Source organism: Acartia tonsa, chromosome 5 (genome assembly GCF_053477335.1).
Source record: "Acartia tonsa isolate MP-2025a chromosome 5, ASM5347733v1, whole genome shotgun sequence".
Lineage (NCBI taxonomy): Eukaryota > Metazoa > Arthropoda > Copepoda > Calanoida > Acartiidae > Acartia > Acartia tonsa.
The window spans coordinates 44,273,976-44,295,165 of NC_137264.1; the positions used below are offsets into that span (position 1 = coordinate 44,273,976).

General features: G+C 31.1%; 2 protein-coding genes across 2 annotated transcripts; both read right to left on the minus strand.

Moving 5' to 3' along the window:
- Positions 1-445: 445 nt before the first annotated feature.
- Positions 446-13,402, minus strand: LOC145320162 (uncharacterized). Its single transcript, XM_080162602.1, has 8 exons — positions 13,303-13,402; positions 12,646-12,752; positions 12,043-12,109; positions 9,419-9,462; positions 4,992-5,066; positions 4,629-4,678; positions 2,484-2,564; positions 446-1,932 (listed from the first exon to the last, which is right to left on the minus strand). Exons 1-8 carry the CDS (start codon positions 13,400-13,402, stop codon positions 1,836-1,838), a joined length of 621 nt encoding a protein of 206 aa, XP_080018728.1. The 3' UTR covers positions 446-1,835.
- A 321-nt stretch (positions 13,403-13,723) lies between these two features.
- LOC145320163 (uncharacterized) lies at positions 13,724-18,150 on the minus strand. Its single transcript, XM_080162603.1, has 7 exons — positions 17,942-18,150; positions 17,232-17,300; positions 16,698-16,782; positions 16,582-16,586; positions 16,311-16,349; positions 14,292-14,344; positions 13,724-13,844 (listed from the first exon to the last, which is right to left on the minus strand). The coding sequence occupies exons 1-7, from the start codon at positions 17,997-17,999 to the stop codon at positions 13,758-13,760; spliced, it is 396 nt and encodes a 131-aa protein (XP_080018729.1). The 5' UTR covers positions 18,000-18,150; the 3' UTR covers positions 13,724-13,757.
- Between the last annotated feature and the right edge of the window lie 3,040 nt (positions 18,151-21,190).

Genomic DNA, 21,190 nt, shown 5'->3' on the forward strand with positions numbered 1-21,190 from the left:
AAAGCTATTTAAAAAGTAAAAAAATCAACATGTTTAAAATGGACGTACGGACATTTTGGTAATGATTATAGAGTTGCTACGCTTTCTAAATCGTACCTAACTACTTAAGGAATCACCATGCAAAATTTGAAATCGATAGGACAATTCTAACATTTCTAAATTAACGAAAAAAGCTATCCGTGACGGACGGACGGACGGGCAGACCCTAATTATAGAAAAACTTCGTTTAAAAAGAAATTTTATGATAAGTTCTAACTTAAGTTCTTTAAATATTGATTACAAGGGCGATCAAGCACAATACAGATAAGTAAAGTATCTCTACAATTAAATCTTGAATGTAAGTATGTTGCACCCTATATTTGACGTACTCGCTTTTATGAATGTTATAATCAGTTTTTAAAAAATAACAATCGCATTTATACATAAATAATAATCGCAATTATACATATGTATAACAATTTATTTAAAAATAAGTCTTACATTTAGTTTACAATTGTGACTAGTTACATATCTATAATACAAAGTAGAATGATGTCTGTCTGTCCGTCTAACTGTCAGTTTGAAGCATAAAATCTCAGTAACCACTGAACTGATTGGGCTCTACTCTTCAAGGAATATACCTTCTGGTACTGTGATGGTTTTAAGCTATTTTCTTAAAATGCCCCCTCCCCCCCAAAAAAAAAACCAAACAATCTTTTCTTAAACTAGAATTGAAAAAGTTGGGTCGACTACCCGCACCCCAAAAAAAATCCCCCCCCCCCTAAATTTGTTTTCTACCTTTTCCTTTAAAATCTAAAATACGACAAATTTGGATGATCAAACCTATTGCGGTTAACCTTGTGATTGTACATTTTTATATGGAAAACTAGATAGGTTAGACATAGTTTTTATTATATGGATGAGAACCGGTTCTAATCCACAGGATATTGATCGGATTCGAATAAATATAAAAAACATAAATATACATTTGCATTATTAAAGCTCTTTTATTATCTCTAAATGCAATAAATATATGAAGGGTGGGGACATTTAGCTGGTTATTACACTAGTCTCCAAAGTTTTTAATATTAGTTTTCTTATTCGTTGGATTAGTCATATAGTTTAGTGTTAAAACGTTTCAACTAATAATCGTTATCTGCAAAAGAGGGAATTTTGTATATCATCATTTGGGATGTACATTAATTTATCAGCCATTGTGTTATCTCTTTAAATCCCTGAAACAAAACAGTAAAAGTGTCTGACTATGACGTCAGAAAAAATTAACAACTAACCAATGAGAGGCTGCTATATATTTTACCATTGTGAATACTGGCTTCTCATTGGTTAATTGTTAATTTTTTCTGACGTCATAGTCAGACACTTTTACTGTGGCCCCCTAAAATATATATATTTAATGCCTGGGAGGATGGGAGGGATAATATATAAAAGCTACACTTTCCCCAATCTAAAGATAGCTTATAAATATTGGGCAAAAGAATCGGATCAGTTTTATTTATTTACCATTGCACTTTCCCTACAAGATACAAACTATAATTTTCAGGGATCTTAAGGGATAAGACAATTGACAATAAATTTTAATTCATCCCCATTTATGCTTAACAAAACAAACTCTTCTGTAGATTAAAATTATTGGCTGAATAGTTTGGACACTATTTGTTTGGAAACAACCAATCAAATTTTAACAAAAGCATCCAAAGTTTTTTAGCCAATGAATAAGATAACGAACTTCGGTTACCAGTTTATTTTTCAGTCTAATGTCCCCTCCCTTCCTGGCTAATTCTATATTCTATAACATTTTTTCACTCATCAGTTCTGAATCTTGCGAAGTCCTAGGTTTATGGGGCCATTTTTCCGACCCAGTCAGTGCTGCCAGCCCAGGTTCCAGAACCTGGATCCTCCAGGACACTAGCTTCCAACACGGGAGTCTGTTGTCTGAATAAAATTTGTAGAATAATTGTTTTTTTATTGGTTACCAATATTTAGTGAACCCAGGGATCTAAAGGGATAAGACAATAGCCGATAAATTCATGTACATCCCTTATTATAATACACAAAATTACCCATTATGTCGATTAAAATTAATGGTTGAAATGTTTGGACAAACCATTCAAAAATAAATTAAGCCGACGAATACGTAATTTTATTATAAATCTTTTGGAACTAGTGAAATTAACAGCCCATTGTCTTTTCCCTCCCTGTGTAGAACCAGCATTTTTATTTAAGTTCACTTTTGAACTTTGTTAGGGAGAGGGAGGTGGGTCGGGTTTTCATACATTTTCTAAAATTTTAATTTTAAATTATTGAAGTTTGAGGGTACACTCCCGCTCCCCCCTCTCCCCCCAAGAAAGAAAGAAAATATGTAAAATCATCCTGGGACCCAAAAAAGTTTTACTCTTTGTAAATTAGAGCGACAGTGGTGAGCGATTAACGAAATCTTTTTGTACACACTGATAGGCATACTGTTACTTTCGTTTTAGGATTACCTGACTTGAAAATTGCGTTCTAAATTATTAGAATAAGGTTGGAAATAATCACTGCTTGGATATTTGCTTCCTTTAAATGATCTAAAAATATAAATTTATTAAAAAATTATTTAATCTTCTTATACAGAAGTGTGCCGAAGGGAGGTGTTTAGGGTCGTATCTACCCTCCTGGCAATATTTTGGGGAGTGGAGAAAGACTCTACATAACTTTTGTGTCACTTTTGAGGAAGACGATTCCTATATGAAGTCATATAAAGGGAAAAGAAAAAGGGAAGGAGGGAAGAAAATATCTTCAAAAGAGATGGGAGAAAAGGGAATCGTCTTCCTCAAAAGTGTGACACAAAAGATATGTAGTTTAGTCTTTCTCGGGGAGTGGACTGGACACACACCCAACTACACTTTTCTTAACAAGGGAATACACCTCCATAGAAAAACAGCTAAGGGAGTTTAGTTAAAAAATAGCCACAACCAATTTAAAATAAGCTTTGGGCTACAATCTAGTAAACTATTTTAAAAATATGTTTTCTATTTTAAAATTTTATACAATTCTAAATTTTAATATTCATTGATATTTAAAATTTTTAAGGGATTATTTTTTTCAAAAAGTTTATCATTTTTGTCATATTTGTTGGCAAGCTTATCCAGTTAAGGAGTTGAATCCATCTTTATAGAAGCAGAAATATAATCTATGATTACGGTTTTGAACCTCTAGAAAACGTAATCTACCATTCCACTTTTCATCTCTTGGTGATGATATCATGAACGCCGATACGATTTTTGAAATGTACCATTCCACTTTCAATAGAGGCGAAACTGAAATGATACATTTATGGTTACATATCAGCGTATTCATAAACATTCTTTCCTTATTTAAATCGACATAATAGTAATGGTATATTCTAGTTATTTTTTTATTTTACATAATTTTTTTAAAATTATAAATAGTATTTTATACATTCCTACGATTAACATAATTTAAAAAATAGTATGTATGATTTCAATTATGTCGATGTTAAAAGTGTAAACCACCATTCCAGTTTCGCCTCTCTTGAAAGTGGAATGGTACATTTAAAAAATCGTATCGGCATTGATGATATCATCACCAAGAGAGGCAAAAAAATCATATCGGCGTTGGTGATTTCATCACCAAGAGAGGGGAAAGTGAAATGGTAGATTACGTTTTTTAGATTGTCAAAACCGTAATCATAGATTATATTTCTGCTTCTATAAAAATGGATTCAACTCGACATAATAGTAATGGTATAAACTAGTTATTTTTTTTATTTTACATAAAATTTTTTAAATTATAAATAGTATTTTATACATTCCTACTATTAACATAATTTAAAAATAAAGTATGTATGATTTCAATTATGTCGATGTTAAAAGTGTAAACCACCATTCCAGTTTCGCCTTTCTTGAAAGTGGAATGGTACATTTAAAAAATCGTATCGGCATTGATGATATCATCACCAAGAGAGGCAAAATTAAAATGGTAGATTACAAAAAAATCATATCGGCGTTGATGATATCATCACCAAGAGAGGGGAAAGTGAAATGGTCGATTACGTTTTTTAGATTGTCAAAACCGTAATCATAGATTACATTTCTGCTTCTATAAAAATGGATTCAATTCCCTAACTGTCTGTCTATAATACAAAGTAGAACAATGTCTGTCTGTCTGTCTGTCCGTCTGTCTGTCTGTCTGTCCGTCCGTCCGTCTGTCTGTCTGTCCGTCCGTCCGTCCGTCCCTTAAGATCTCGGTAACTACTGAACCGATCGGATTCTACTCTTCAGGGAATATACCTACTGGTCCTGTGGCGGTTTATTTTTTTGGGAGGTGGGACACCCACAACCCCCCCAAAAACAAACCCCCCCCCCCAATTTTTTTTTGTAGAAGATTTCCTTTTACGTATTTCGCCCAAAATTTTTTTTATTACCTCTTTGGGCATTGGCAAAGCCCCTAGAGGCTAGGGGCGAAGCCGCTAGTTGTTAATATATTGGTCGGTTAGGTTTGTATGTCTCATACTGCAAAAACACAACTTAGTGTATTAAATGAATTGCTAGAATACATAATGAATGGCCAAGAGAGAATAGAAATGTGTGAAACTCCAAATATCTACAAATTAGAAGACTTATTTTTACCTTTTTGGGATATTTTTCGTAAGGATACTCTGATATGTTGTTGGATTACCCTGAAAAGTAAATAAGATAGTAATTAGGTTCAAAGAAAAATAATTTTCTGAAAGCTTAGTAAAAGTACAATTTTTAGGCTATTAAAAATTTTTTAAAAAATATTAACGTTATGATATCTTTATGTTCTCAAAGAAGGATAAATATTTAAAAAGTTGTTTGACTTTTAATGAATTTTGATTGTTTGGTTCAATACTGTCTTAAAGTTTCAACCACTTATTGTAATCTACAGAAGGGATAATTTTGTCTATTATCATTGGAGATGTACATAAATTTATCAGATATCGTCTTTTCCCTCTACATCCTTGTGTTAACCTGGTTGAAATTATTCAGTAAGCTGAGATGTGGAGGGTGAGTCGCGCTGAACTTTACAATCAACTTATCATCAATCTAAAAAATATTTTAAAATTTAACAAGGAAGATTATATCATAGGAAAAAATGGACGTAAATAAATTTATCGGTCGTAAATTGGCCCTAAAGGCAGCTGAAAATCACGTATAGGTTTCATGATTTTTTATATTAATTTCGCTGTTGGCATAAGCTGCGTAGGTCATAAAACAATGTGTTAATGTATTTAAAAAATTACCCCTTAGTTTAGACAATTTAATTAGTAAATCCAAACAAAATTGAATATTTCCCTAGGAAATTTATTTTGGCAACTTTGAGTATCTTTAAAAAACTCAGTCAAACGGCTGGTCGCACAGCCTAGGTTCGAACACCAATAGAACTGGTAAAGCCTCAATGTAATCTGAAAATCTGATGCATTAAACATAACAAAAAGATTAATTTCATTCGCATATTCTCTGGAGTCTGCACTGTACGTACAATTACAATATTTTGTCATGGATTTTATACATTAATTTTTAGGCTTGAAATTTTTCATTTGAATAAGTACAACCACAGGCTGTGGGGCCTGTAAGCATCCTTTAAAGTTACAACAAGGATGGCAACGTCCAGAAGTAGCGAAGATAAAAAAAATCATGAATCGATATCGGGAAAAAATAAACCATAGAGCAGTGTCATACAATAAACACGTACTAAACTTGATAAAATAGGGAAATCACGTAACCTTTAAAATCACAATAACTTAAAATCTAGAAATCGATCTAACACCCCAATTAATAAACAAATCTTGGTGAAACTTGGTGGAAATATATAAGCATATTCAATCCATTATAGTTCCATCCGTCGATCCTGAATAGAAATACAGAAAATCACGAAAACATAAAAATCTAGGAATCAATCTTGCACCCAAATAATTAGCAAATCTTGGTGAAAATGTAAAATCAATTAATTCCTGAAAATATCAGCCCTCTATATTGAAAAGGAGTTGAAAATCACGAAAACTTGAAAATCTAGGAATTGATCTAGCACCTCAAATGACAGACAGATGGACAAAACAATGTATAGATTAGATGGGCATATGTCTTAGAAATCTTTACTAAAAATTTCATCCGTCTATCTTCAGCCGAGAAAATCACGTTTCTCCCATAGCGTTACGCACAGTGGGATCTTTAGCCAAAAAACGGGACATTGAGGGTAGACAAAAGTAAACATCAATAAAAAAGCTTGTATTTGACGAAATGGTGTAATTTCTTTTGCTTTAACTCAAAAATAACTTAAATTTTGCCTCTGTTAACTTCTAATGTGCATTTGGTAAGTACGTCTGGCGGTTTTGGGGGAGCGAAGCTACCCTATTTTTAAAAAATCTATAAACCTTCATAACTTTAGTTAGGATAGGAATATTTTAACAAAATCAACGTCTATGTAAATATTTCTTCAATGCAAACAATGTTTGTGAACATGAATATAGCGTGAGGTGCACCCATTTCGAGTCCCGGCATTTTTAGGTAGGTCCAGTATAAGTAAAATAGGACACTTATAAGGCATGTTTTCAAATATTTTTTTTACAGATATAAACAACAATAACATAATTTTCAAAACACTTTTGATTTTGTGTTAATACCTTTATTCTAGGTCTAGCTATCTTCATTTAAAGTTTGTATAAGAATATAAGCATAATTACTTAAATTATATTCTCTCTCAAACGTATAATTCTCTCTCTCTCTCTGATGCGTATATAATGTTTTTGCAATATTATAATTAATCTCCAAATTTGAATTTCTGCTGGACCAAAACCAGTTAGAACTACAAATTTTTTTAGAACACATGAAATTTAGCAAATTTAATTGCTAAAATAAAAGTATTTTTAAGTCATCTTTTTTTAAGGACTCCTTGTTCCCTTAAATGTCCATTAAAACCGCGAGAACGGCGAAAATCGTTAAAAATCACGCCAACGGCGGCAAATAACGGCGAAACGGTTCGCCAGAGGCAAATGATGCATAAGTAAAGAAAGTTCCGCCTCAAAAAGTTAGAAAACATTGCAGAGATGACTTTGGGCTCTAAAATGACTCCTTCTCCCTCTAACGGGGGAAAATTTGAAATTAACAAGAACGAAATTGTTCAAACCATGCAATGTAAAATGCTCAATTACTCAAAAACGGACAAGAGGCCCCAGGTTGTGAAAACTGTTTTATACACAATACATGTTGTATATTGATATTATTATTGCAAAACCCGGGGCCTCCTGTCCGTTTTTGGGTAAAATGGAGAAAACTGATTTTTTGGGGTTGAAAATCTTAATATTTTTGGTGAAATTTTCTCACAAAATGTCAATTTACACCACCAAAAAAATATTTTTTTAAAATTTTTCTTTAATTAGACATTGGTACAGGTATCTGAAAAGTACCTCAATCAAAAATTATTTTCATAAGATGAACATAAATGTATTTTTTGTTGCTTTGAAAAAATTGTGTAAAAAAATCTGGAAAATCATCAAAACTGAAAAGAAATTTTTCACTACCTTTTTTAAAAATGGCATAAATCCGCCAAAAATGAATATTTTTTAAAAATTTCTTTTCTAGCTGTCTACTTACAGCCATTATTAGGTCCTAGGATAGATAAAAGTCGATTTTAGATTTTTTGGATGTCCCGATTTTTTTCAAAAGATCCCACTGTGTTACGGACTGACGGACAGACAAAGTGAATTATAGAGTAACTTCGCTACTAAAAATATCTTCCATTGTATTTCCATTAAAGTAATATATATAGAGTGATAAATAGCTATGAAACCATTTTCTTTTTTCAAAGACCCCTGACGCTGCAGAAGGTTGTTTATCGATAAAAATTTTGCTTTCTCACTTAGCTGCTAGAAAGCTCATAAGCTGTCATTGGAATAAGATTTGAAGGAACTTTACTAATTAATCAAAACCACCGTATATTTTGGTATAAGGATTTGGGGGACCTTTATTATTAATTAAAGTCATGTGACCTAATGTACAAGAGTTAAAACAATTAAATCAAAAGATTTTAGTGTAAAACTATTTGTAAATAAGAGTATAACAATAAGATATTGTTATCAACGACAAAAAATAAATGTTTTGCCTAATTTTTGTAAAAATTTAGAGCATATTTATCATTTAAAATCAATGCTATCTTTTCAAAAGTGTTTCCATTAATTTAATTGTGTTTTGTAAGCAAAACCTGTTTTTTATTATTTGTACTGTGTAATTTTATTTGAATATTTAATTCAAAGATAGCAATATTTTAAAAAAGTAACCTAAGATGAATGTCGAAATTTTCTTATTAAACATAATAATGTATATATAATTAGAATAGTAAGACCTTGAAAATAAGCAAAAAATTATTATATGATAATTATCAGTAAATCTAAAAGAATTTAAACGTAATTATTAAAAAGCTAGCTTCAAAAAATAATAATACATTTTTTATTCAAATACTATAGTACATTCTAACAAGGATGATGATATCAAGTTTAGCAACATTTAACAAATATGTCTTTCAAAAATCAGTTGATTTATTGCATGAAATATTGAAAAATTATATAGCAATTTACAGATTTTTATTATTTTCAGGAATTTAAAATAATTACATTCATTTTGTAACTGTAAAAGCAGAGTATAGCATGTATAGTGTCATAAATGAGCTACAATTTGAAATAATTTACATATATTTATTGTGATGTAATATCCTTTTAAAAAAGGCAAATACAGATTGATTTTAATTACAAGTTCATTGAAAAAAAATCCGGAGTTTCTGATGGATAGACAAAGTGAAAATTATAGAGTAGCTTCGCTACTAAATATGACATACACATACATGCGCTGTGGTTCAGTTCACATTGCTATGGACAGTTAAACTATTTAGGAAAGTTGTAAGGAAGAAAGTTATCTATCTAGTACTAAGATAAAGATTTAAAAGCCTCCTAAAAAAACAAATATATTTTTAAAAACAAATTAAATCTATAGTGCTGTTAACTTGAACTTTAATATTGTTATTATAAAAAATGGAAATAATCTTTACTTTCCGAAATAATTGTACTCAAGACAGCTTGTAATGAAATTACTATCCAGATTTTTACGATTTTATAATTTTTTGACAACGCCAAAATTGTTTTTTTTTAATATATTAATTTTAAGATATATGCATTATCTATAAAGGACAAACACAAATACATAATAAATTTTATAGTTAGGGTATTGTTTCTAAAAATGAAAAACCCTGTATAAAACTCAGCCATTTTAGAGTCTAAGCTGTCAAATTTCTTGAGCAATGGGATTGTGTTGGTAGGTCTTTGCGATAGTTCTATATAGTCATGTACCCTTGCTCCCTCTATTCTCTAACTTTATTGTATTTCCAAAGATTATTATAAATTAAATACCTGATTTGAATTGTCTATGCTTTGACTTGTTACCACATAATTATCTAAAAAAAAACATTTTTTTATTTTATTTTCATGTATCATAAAAGGTAATATGTAATAGTTTTTGTTCATTAAGATATCTAAAACAGATAATTTATGTAAAACTAAGTAAAACTCATAATGCGAATGTACTTTTTTTTGTTCTCCTATTGTGACAAATTAGTTCATTCATTGCTAACTTTATTAAAAGCGAAGCTTTTCTATAATTAGGGTCGGTCCGTCCTTACGTCCGTACGTCCGTCCGAGATAGATAGCTTTTATTCGTTAATTTAGGCAGGTTAGAATTGTCCTATCGATTTCAAATTTTGCATGATGATTCCTGTAGTAGTTAGGTACGATTTAGAAAGCGTAGCAACTCTATAATCATTACCAGAATGTCCGTACGTCCATTTTAAACATGTTGATTTTTCTACTTTTTTAACAACAAATTTTTATGTGATCTAGTTATCCGTTTGACCTGATTTTTTGTATATTGATTCATGGGACAACAAAGAACAATAGTATAAGCAAAGCTACTCTATAAGTCCTAAAAATGTAAGTATGTCCAGAAACATTATCCTGTATCAAGCAGTTTTTGAACAAATTTACTTACAATTTTGCTTCGACTCTTTCGATACTTTTATATTCTGATTATTCAGTTCAGACACTATACAAGTGTTAATGTCCGTTAGTCCTACCGTTTCAGTGCTTCGCTTTTATGGATGTTGTCATCCTTGTTTAAATATAAACTGTGAACCCAAAAAATAGGCAAATCTGAATTTTCAGAATAGCAGCTTTATTATTCATTTAGGATGATTTTAATGTAAATATGAAATGTAGATGCATCTTTTAGTTACATGTTTCCACTGTTAATTTTTTATCAATCAGCACCAATGATGCACAAGATCTCAAAAACAGCATTTGGGGGAAAACTGGTGAACCAAAAAGATATGCAAATCCAAAATAAATTAACGGAAAAGTGATTTTTTTTCACTAATCTTCTCTCTTAAAGATTTTTTCTGATAAATTAATGATTTTTAAAGGGATTTATGCATTAGTTATCATAAAATATAGTATAAGGTAGAAAAAAATGATTTTTCTAAATAAAAAAATATTAGAAAAAAAAATTCGACCCCTATTACTTTACAGGACAGTTGCTGACCTTCAGTCTTATGGATGAAGCTAAATACATGTTTAAGATAAAATTACCCTCAAAAGTATACAAAAATGTTTTGTAATGTGTAAAAAAAATACATTTTAAAATCTTGAATTTAAGGATGATGGCCTTTAAGATGCTCCTAGGGGTAGTGATGGTGAGCGAAATGTTATCAAAGTGCATGCCCATGATGACAACTTATATATTGAACTATGGTCCAATTTTTGTATTCATAGCAGCCTCTAGCTAAGCAGTATTAAAAAAGAAAAAAATTGCAATTTTAATTACTTCAATTCATAAGGTAATTACTGTAGTTTTTAGAAGATGTTTATATTTCTTGTCATCAGGCTCCATTGGAGATTGCTATGAATACAAAAATTGGACCATAGTTCAATATATGAGTTGTCATCATGGGCATGCACTTTGAAAACATTTAGCTCGCCATTTCCACCAGTAGGAGCATCTTTAAGGCCATCATCCTCAAAAACAAGATTTTAAAATGGATTTTTTTAACACATCAAAAAACATTTTTGTATACTTTTTAGGGAAATTTTTATCTTAAACATGTATTTAGCTTCATCTATAAGACTGGAGGTAAGCAGCTGTCCTCTAAAGTGATAGGGGTCGAATTTCTTTTTTCTAATATTTCTTATTAAGAAAAATCATTTTTTTCTACCTTATACTATATTTCATGATAATTAATGCATAAATCCCTTAAAAAATAGTTAATTTATCAAAATAAATCTTTAAAAGAGAAGAAAAGTGAAAAAAAAATCACTTTTCCGTTGATTTGTTTTGGATTTGCATATCTTTTTGGTTCACCAGTTTTCCCCCAAATGCTGTTTTTGAGATCTTGTGCATCATTGGTGCTGATTAATAAAAAATTAACGGTGGAAACATGTAACCAAAAGGTGCATCTACATTTCATATTTACAGTAAAATCATCCTAAATGAATAATAAAGCTGCTATTCTGAAAATTCAGATTTGCCTATTTTTTTGGTTCACAGTGTATTAATAAATATGTGTTGCATCATTGGTATTTTGACCATGGTGACAATACGTGGATGGAAAGCTGAGAGCTGTCCATACACTTGTTGGTCTCCATGTATAAATATTGATTGATGCCCTGATTTTGGTTAGTTCTGTTTTGGCTTCTGGTATTGTAGCTACGTGCACGGTATCAGTTGGACATAGGAGCTCTAGCCAAAACAGGTAAGTTTACTTAATGCTTTATTACACCGATTGTATGCTTTTATATTGAATTATATTCATTGCACCTAAAAGGTGACACTCTTATTAATATTCGTAGCAAAGCTACTCTACAATTAGTACTAGTCGTTAGTCATAAGACTTAGGGGCGATTTATTTCACTATTAGCTGAATTTAGAGAGTATGTCTCAAGATTATCTCTATTACAGAATGTTTATCCGTGTGCGATGTAATTACCTGGAAAAATGACATGGCGGGAATTTGCCATCCGGACAGGATTTGTCAGCTTCTCTGGAAAACTATCCTGATACAAAATATAAATCAGATAAATATCCAGGGAGGGAGGAGACATTAGGCTGTTTACTGTACTAGCCAACAAAGTTTTTAAATAATGTTTTCTGATTCGTTGGCTTAAAAACTTTGGGGACTTTTATTGGATTTTCATTAAGTTGAGTGTCAAAACGTTTCAACCAATAATTGTTATTTACATAATGGTAATTTTGTGAATAATCATTCGGTATGAACATCACTTTATCGGCTATTGTAACATTGTCTTATCCTTTAAGATCCCTGTAAATACCTTACATCAAATAAAAAGAATTTTTTCATAATATTTATTTAAGTAATATAGGAAATCTTTAGAAAACAAGGACGTCCAAGCTTTTTAATCAGGGTGGATGACATCCCTATAGGGAAGAGCAATTCATAAAGTTTTTTTTCAACCACTGATTATGATATACAAAAACCGTAATTTTAATATCACCATTGGGGATGCACATGAATTTATCAACCATTGTCTTATCCCTTTAGCTCACAGGATATTATGAACAGGTTTTCTACCTGTGTTGGTTGATCCCAATACCTAGAAATAGGATCAATCTGACCGTAAGGGTTGCTCAGGCCACTTGCGTACAGTTTAGCATACTCTTCCAGTAATTCTTCTAACCCTGAATGAAAATTGATACAATATTCATATTCTCAAGCATATAAATCAATTACCTTTGGTGGACAAACATCCAATTACTGTATGGAACCAATGGGATTTTTTTTCCAGTATGGCTTCAAAAGCGATTAATATCCGGTAAATAAGAATCGGTTTTCAGCAATACTAAAAAAAACATCGTATTTCAGACAATTTTCTGCACAAATATTAAAAATCATAAAATTAATACCAGTTTTTTTTATCTTTTTATTTTAATGCGGTCTATAATTCGATACTATAAATAGTAATGCAAATGCTTTTAGCCAAAAGATGTAAATCTGATGAAAATATTTTATATGCCAAATCCTAAAAAGTTTAACATGCAAGCCATACAAATGATAAGGATCTTCGAGTGGAGTATTATTTGTTTCTGTTTCACGGCTGTGATTGAGGCATAGGCTTCATTGGTGGCTGGAAAAGCCGCTCACCTAATGATGGCTGTGGCTGAGGCTGCGGCTGCTGAGCCCTGCTAAAAAACTATGTGATTTTTGTTTCAAAAAGGTGAAATTAGATACCTTGTTCATAATGCTCTGGGTTAAACTGAGGTTGTGTGTTGGATTGTACATATGGATTTTGACTGTAAAATTTTGTATCAGTCTCATACTCTATAGTCATATTATGTCATTTTTTGTGTTAGGAGCGTTGATACTCTAAAACTATAATCTGTACATATGACAGAACACAATGTGCATGAACAAAAAGTATTCATCAATTGATAGCGTTTTTAGGAGAAATAAATTCATGAAAAAGTGATTGTTTTCTGCCCTTTTATTTATAAAGTAGTAATAACCCAGTAATAACATAAATATGATATGAAGGAAAGTCAAAGTGATTATAATTTCAAGGTAATACAAGCAATATGCTTACAGAATAGACCACAAAAATACTGTAATCTTCAAATGTTGAGAAATGAAATTTATTGGAATATGTAGTTAGTAAAACTCCTTCCTGAAAATGGCACAAAATGTTCCTAGTTCTGGGCAGTTGAAGCACTCCTCAATGTGAGGAAAACTGACACTGTTCTCTTCATAGATTGGCACAAAAACTCCCCTGTCCCCTGAAATAATACATTTGTATGATTATTTGTTATATTGGAGGTATAACTCATTATAAAATAAGGGGATGGTTGAAAACTATATAGAGTCCAAAGGCACTCATAGCAAAACTATTTGCCAACCATTTTATTTCACTTCCTTGTGCAGCCAAGGCATTCCTTTGCTATTACTGTTGAGTACCTAGCAGCAGTAGGTACAACACAGAACAGTAAGTAAGAACAAAGTGCAGTATAGGCTGAGATTAGAACCTTCAACTCTACCCAAAAGCGAGCAGATGTGCTATGTGTTCAGCTACATTGAAAATATAAGCTTTGGTATTATAAAATTTCAATTACATCTTACATTAAAGATGGAACTTTAAAAAATATTCAATTTACCCTTTTTTCAAGCTAATCAAATTTGAATTATGTAAACTATTCTCTACTGACCCAACCCTGTATAAGTATAACCTGGATAATATTCTTTGACCACAGTATTCTCCAGCAAGGAATCTCTTCCAGCCCTAAACATAATTCAAGTAACATGGACAATTAATGGTTATGTTAGTGTTTAGTGGCATCCTGCAGTCCTACCCAAAGTTTTGAAAATTTGCTAAAGTAATAAAAATTGCTTATGTCCTACTACCCAAAGCAAACATCAACAAAAGAGTTAGATTTAGATACATTATCCAATCTCTATATTTCTGATATCCATTTAGTGGCATTCTGCAGTCGTACCCAAAGTCTTAAAAATTAGCCAAAATAAGCAAAATAGCGTTGGTCCTACTACCCAAAGTGAACATCAATCAAAAAGTTCAATTTAGATAAATTGTCTAATTCATATTTTTCTGATATACAATTCTGCAGTCGTACCCAAAGTATTAAAAATTTGCCAAAATAATCAAAATTGCATTGGTTCTACTACCCAAAGTAAAAATCAACAAAAGAGTTAGATTTAGATTAATTGTCCATTTTATATATTTCTGATATACATTTAGCCGCATTCTGCAGTTGTATCCAAAGTATTGAAAATTAGCCAAAATAATCAAAATAGCGTTGGTCCTACTACCCAAAGTAAACATCAATCAAAAAGTTCAATTTAGATTAATTGTCTAATTCATATTTTTCTGATATACAATTCTGCAGTCGTACCCAAAGTATTAAAAATTTGCCAAAATAATCAAAATTGCATTGGTTCTACTACCCAAAGTAAAAATCAACAAAAGAGTTAGATTTAGATTAATTGTACAATTCATATATTTCTGATATACATTTAGCGGCATTCTGCAGTCGCACCCAAAGTATTGAAAATTAGCCAAAATAATCAAAATTGCGTTGGTTCTACTACCCAAAGTACACAGCAACCAAAGAATTAAATCTTAGAAAAAAATCTTTGAACTCAAAAACATTTAGAAAAAAATCCAGCAATAAAAACATCTTTGTATTGCTCCTTGACAAAAATACTATTTTTTTAAAATTTTTGTTGATGCCCTTGATAGGTGCATTATCAATGAATTCATACCCACTTGAAATTTTATTTGTATGAATGTTGCATGCAATGTAAAACAAAATGTAATCAATATTCATGAAATTCATGAGTTGTTAACAAAAGCAAATGTGATAAGTTAAATTTCCTAAAATAGTTTTTAAATTTGTTAACTAAATTTATGCAACTATTTACATCTTTTCTAAATATTTATATAAATACAAGCTGATACTCCCCCTAGAGGCATCTAGGGGCTCTTAAGGGGGGGGGTAAGACATCCCCTCCACATTCAATTTTAATTTAAAAATATATATTTTTTAGAAATATATTTCACTGTCTATACCTTTCCCTTTAAAAAATTCATATTTTGTTTAAAACTAAAAGTGATCATAAGTTTCACTTGTTTCTAATCATTTCCTGTGTTTACTCTTTTCCATATTTATTTTGGTGAACATTTGCATTTGCAAAATATGTTGTCTTCAGGGATCTAAAGGGATAAGACAATGGCTGATTAATTCATGTACATCCCAAATGATGATACACTTAAGTATTACCCCTTTTGTAAATTACAATTGTTTGTTGAATCGTTTGGACACTTAACGAATTGAACTAACCAATCATAAGGTCCCTATTAGCCAACGAAAATCAAACTTTATTGTAATACTTTTGGGACTAGTGTATTTCTTCTCTTCTTTCCTGTGTTATCTTAATCAATTCGTTAGCAGAAAATCTGCTAAATCTGCTTACAAAAAAAAATCAAACGAGTTTTAAAATTGTTCTTGATAAATGCTAATAGAAACGTAAATATAGCTGTTTTTTTTCTTTTCAATTTCTTAGTGTGTGTGACCCCCCCCCCACAAAAAAATAAAATATTTATATTCACCCCATTTTTTCTTTTGTTTATTGTATAGCTTTATGCACCATCTCAAATTCGTCTTGAGGAGTAGAATAAGGCTCAAAGATATATCATAATTGTAGCGTAGCTTTGCTACTAATAAGTTTACCTTGTAAAGCTGTAAGGAGAGGATTTTGCTGTGCTAGGTCTAACAGATAGAATTGCAATAATACAATATTAACCAAAATACAAGACTTGAAGACAGATACCTTATTACTTAGTGGTATACGTAGAATTGCGCCCTTATGGCTGTTGGGGGGTGATTACCTCCCTTATATCTGTTTGCTCCAAAGCTTCTAACCCTCCCTAGCCAAATAAGAAACCTCCTTAAAATTGTGGAACTATTGGTCCATCCATTTGAGCTGAGATAACAAACAAACACATCCTGTTACATAAAAATTAATAAGAAGTATTAAATAGTACTTAAAATAGATTGTAATACACTACAAATATTAGATTTGTTTTTATATAGCTTTTTTTAAAATAAAAAAAATACGGCAACCCTTTCCTGGCAAAAACTTCAGTAGGTAGATGCAACAGCGTTTCCAACTCAAGCATTAAGGGATCTCGTAACAAAACGCCTAAAACAAAACATCTTTCTTATTTTTTTTGTCAAAGTTAAATTTAAAGCAGTCCCCTCCCCTCAAGTATGTAAAAGAAGCGAATCATTACATAAAAGACTTTTCAGTTTGGCTTCGAAACCGATAAAGGCCTACTGGATTAGAACCGGTTCCCAGCCATACTAATATGAAACATGTATAGCATCGTATTACAGACAATTTTCTAATAATACTAAAATAAAAATTATATTAGTATCTAAACTGTTTTTAATAGTATAATTCATCATGTTAATATCCACAAAAGCTAAAAAATTATTTTAATTCAACTTAAACTTTTCTGGTCGCTTACTATGAAGATGCTGTGTTTTCTAAATTGTACCTGTCTGTTACAGGAAAAATCATTAAATTAGGGAATAGATTTATTTCGGGCGGTCAGAAAAAAAGGTTAAAATTTTTACAAAACGTTTTACCTAGTAAAAATGCAATTTTAAGGAAAAGTAGAACAGGAAGAATTCCACCCAAACTTGCCAAATCTAAACCTAAAACATTTTAAAATATCAAATTATGAAGTTATGTTCGATTTTTGATTTTGCAAAGAATTTAGGATTATGAAAATGTCGTATTTTCACAGTTGCTTTTGATAGGTTATTTTAGGTTATGTTAGTTTATGTAAATGTTAATGATGGCCCCGCAGGGTTAGGAAATTGGCACCTATATTCTATATCCATTTAGTCCTATATTAATATTTAAATCAGGATTTCCAATTGTTGTGAAACAGGATTATTTTCCAGCAGTATTTCCGCATATTGGTTGACAACCGTGTAATTTTACAGTAGCTTTGCCTAATTTCACCAAAAGCGTTTTAAATTTAACTTCATCGTTACATGAATCAAAATAATAGTATGACTCTAACATGTCTAAATTAACAATCAGATCTATTCCGTACAAGCTAATTATAAATATAGAAAAGCTTTGCTGTTATAATAACGTTTTCTTATTCATTGGCTTAACAACCTTGGGGACTTTTAATGAATTTTTATTGGTTGATTCATTTAGTTGAGTGTCTAAACGTTTTAACCACTAATTGTAATCTACAGATTAGGTAATTGTGTGTATAATCATTGGGTATGTACATCAGTTTATCGGCATTTGCCTTATCCCTTTAGATCCCTCACTTCACCTGTGAATTGAAAATTTGTTAAAAATGATTTTGCAACATCAGTCACTTCAGCGGTCATCTTCAAACTTTACTTTCCAGTTAGACAGGCATTGGATTGCAGGTTTGATTCTCACATCTTCTTTTTTTGTTGTTGTATTGTGTTTTATTTCACATAAAGCTTTCTAGACTAAGTGAGTTTTAATTCATTTTTATTTAATTACATTTTAGTCAGGTCTGAAAAAAAGAAAATAACTTTTACAAAACATAATTGATTTTTATAAATTGTGTAAATTGTAAGAATAAATTCTTGTGTAGCTTGCAAATAAATGCACTACATATATTACAATGGTAGATAAATGGCAGTATTGAATATTTTTCCTATAATTTTGTTGCACATAAGTCTTTTATATTTACCAGTGTGGCTCCGCATCTGATTAGATACTGAACCAATTTGAAATCATACTGAAATCGTATGTATCGTATGGTTTCATTGAAATTGTCTACGAAAAATAAAATAAAACTATAGGATGATATATTTATGATGTATGTAAGTTTTTTCTCTTAGATAATGATACTATTATATAAAAATTTGAGACTTTTTTTTATAAGCGAAGCATTTCATATAATTAGGGTCGGTCAGTTCGTCCGTCCAACCGTACGTTCGTCAGAAAAGTTTTATCTTTTTTTTATCGATTTAAGATTTTGCATGATGAGTCCTATTAGATTTAGAAAGCATAAAAACTCTATGTATATTAGTTACCAGAAAATTCGTCCATTTGAAATATGATGCCTTAATTTTTTTAACAACAATTTTTATGTGATATAATTCTCCTATTCATATGACTTTTTAGATACTGATTCCTATTACGACAAAGTACAATATTATTAGCAAAGCATCTCTATAATCCTAAAATGTAAGTTGTCATTAAACAGCATCCTGTATTTAAGCACTTTTACATCAAATTTTCTTACAATTTTGTTTAGACTTAAACTTTTATATTCTGCTTTTTCAGTTCTGACATTCTACACGTGTTAATGTTCGTTTGTCCTACCGTTTCAGAACTTTGCTTTATGTTTGTTGTCATCCTTGTTTTTTCTCATAATCATTTTACATTTTCTAAACATGGAAAAACTTTTAGCAAAAACAAACAAGATAAACTACATTCATGAAGCGCAGCAACTGTTTAATAAAATGGAGTAATAAATAATATGCAATTAAGATTTGAATTCAAAGCAATTTATGTTTTTATATTTTTAAAAAGTCAATATGTCAAAGAAGTTCCCACAAAAGTTAATAGATTTTCGTTTGGCTATATAAGTATTTGTATTATAATTTAAGAAGGGTTTTAGGGTAGGTCTACCAGGTTTGTTAATGGGGGGTGGGGGAGGGTTCACCCCTCCTGCACGCCTTGAGACGCCAAAATTACCAGTGAGAGAGGAAACAACCCGCTGTTTATTGCACTACTCCCCAAAAATAACATTTTCTTGTATGTTGGCTTAACAACTTTGGGGACTTAATTTTGATTGGTCAGTTTAACAGTTGAGTGCTCAAACGTTTCAACCACTAGTCTTAATTTACAGAAAGGGGAATTTTGTGTATTATTCTGGGGATGTACATAAATTTAACGCCTATTGGCTTATCCCTTTAGATCCCTGACTAAAATTACTCTCCATTAAAGAATATCCTTGTAGTTGTAAGAGGGAAATCAACCGAAAACCATGAAATATAAAATTACTGCGACCAAACTTTTTTTGTTAAAATCAATAGGTAATCTTTTTAGATGCGTAAATTCTGTATAACTAGAGCAGGGAGAGAGAGCACATTGGGCTGTTTATTACACTAGTCCCCAAAGTTTTATAACCAAGTTTTCTTATTCGTTGGCCTAACAACTTTGGGAGATTTTTTGGTTGGTTCGTTAAGTTAATTGTCTAAACGTTTCAACCACTAATTGTAATCTACAGAATATGTAATTTTGTGTATCATCATTGGAGATGTAATCAATTTTTCGGCTACTGTCTTATCCCTTTAAATCCTTTGGGGGGGGGGGGGGGAGAGGCGATTGTTCTATAATCAAGAAATATATTTCAGAGAAAGCACCGTTTAAAAAAAAAAAAAAGTTAGCTATTTTCCGTATTCCGACGAACATAATTACCCTTGTTTATAAAATCAATAGGAAATGGTAAAAAGATGACATGGAACAAAATAGGAACATTTAATCATTACCAAAAAATGAAAGGCAAAGAAAGGTCAATATTGTGTTTTCAACATGCGAAATGTATTCTAGAGAATTTCAGTTTGGGAATTTTTTTATGAAAATAGAGTTAGAAATTTTTTTTGGGGGGGCGGAAATTGTGTTTGAAAAAAGAGGGAGGGCTATTTTCAGGAATCTAGAAAGAAGGAGGGGAGACAATGTTTTTTTTTATTACACTAGTCTCCAAGGTTTTATAACAACTTTTTTTATTCGTTGGCTTAACAACTTTAGGGACTTTCGTGAATTTTGATTAGTGGATTCATTTTCATTTCAAGTTGAGTGTTCAAACGTTTTAACCACTTATAATAATCTTCAGAAGGGATAATTTTGTGTATTATTATTTGGGGATGTACATCAACTTATCGGCCCTTGACTTACTCTTATCCCTTTAGATCCCTAATTCGCGCAGTTTTGCCAAAGCTACAGTTACAAAGGCTTAACAATTCGCGTAAAAGCAGAGTCTATTCTAACTCCACCTGTATAAGACCACACTCAGCAAATCGAAATTTAATAAAAGTCCCCAAAGTCGTTAAGCCTAAAACTTTGGGGACTGTGGACAGCCCATACCTCCCTGAATTGGTCTGAAAGAGAATGTTAAATAAACGTCCTTGTTCATGATTAAACTTGGTTTAGTTTGACATGGCCATTAATTCAACAATTAGCAACTATTAATGAAAATGTTCCCGCGACTGTGGCGTCATAACCATAACCAGACGTTAGAAGTGGTTCCTGCACCAAAGCTGTCGTAAGGGACCCGTCTAAAGGCTCAGTGAAAATGTCCCTAAATAGTCCAGCAATAAAAAGCTAGCAAAGTAGTTAGTTGATAAAAGACAATTAAAGTATTTATATGAATAATATGCACGAATTTTTAATAACCAAATTTGACATTTCCACTAATTCTTCTTTTAATTCTATACAATTTTTGTTCTAAATATACTTATTAAAATTGCAGTTAAAGCAAAGTCATCTTATAAGTTACCTTGAAGTATGAGTATGCGAAATTTATTTTAAAACTAAA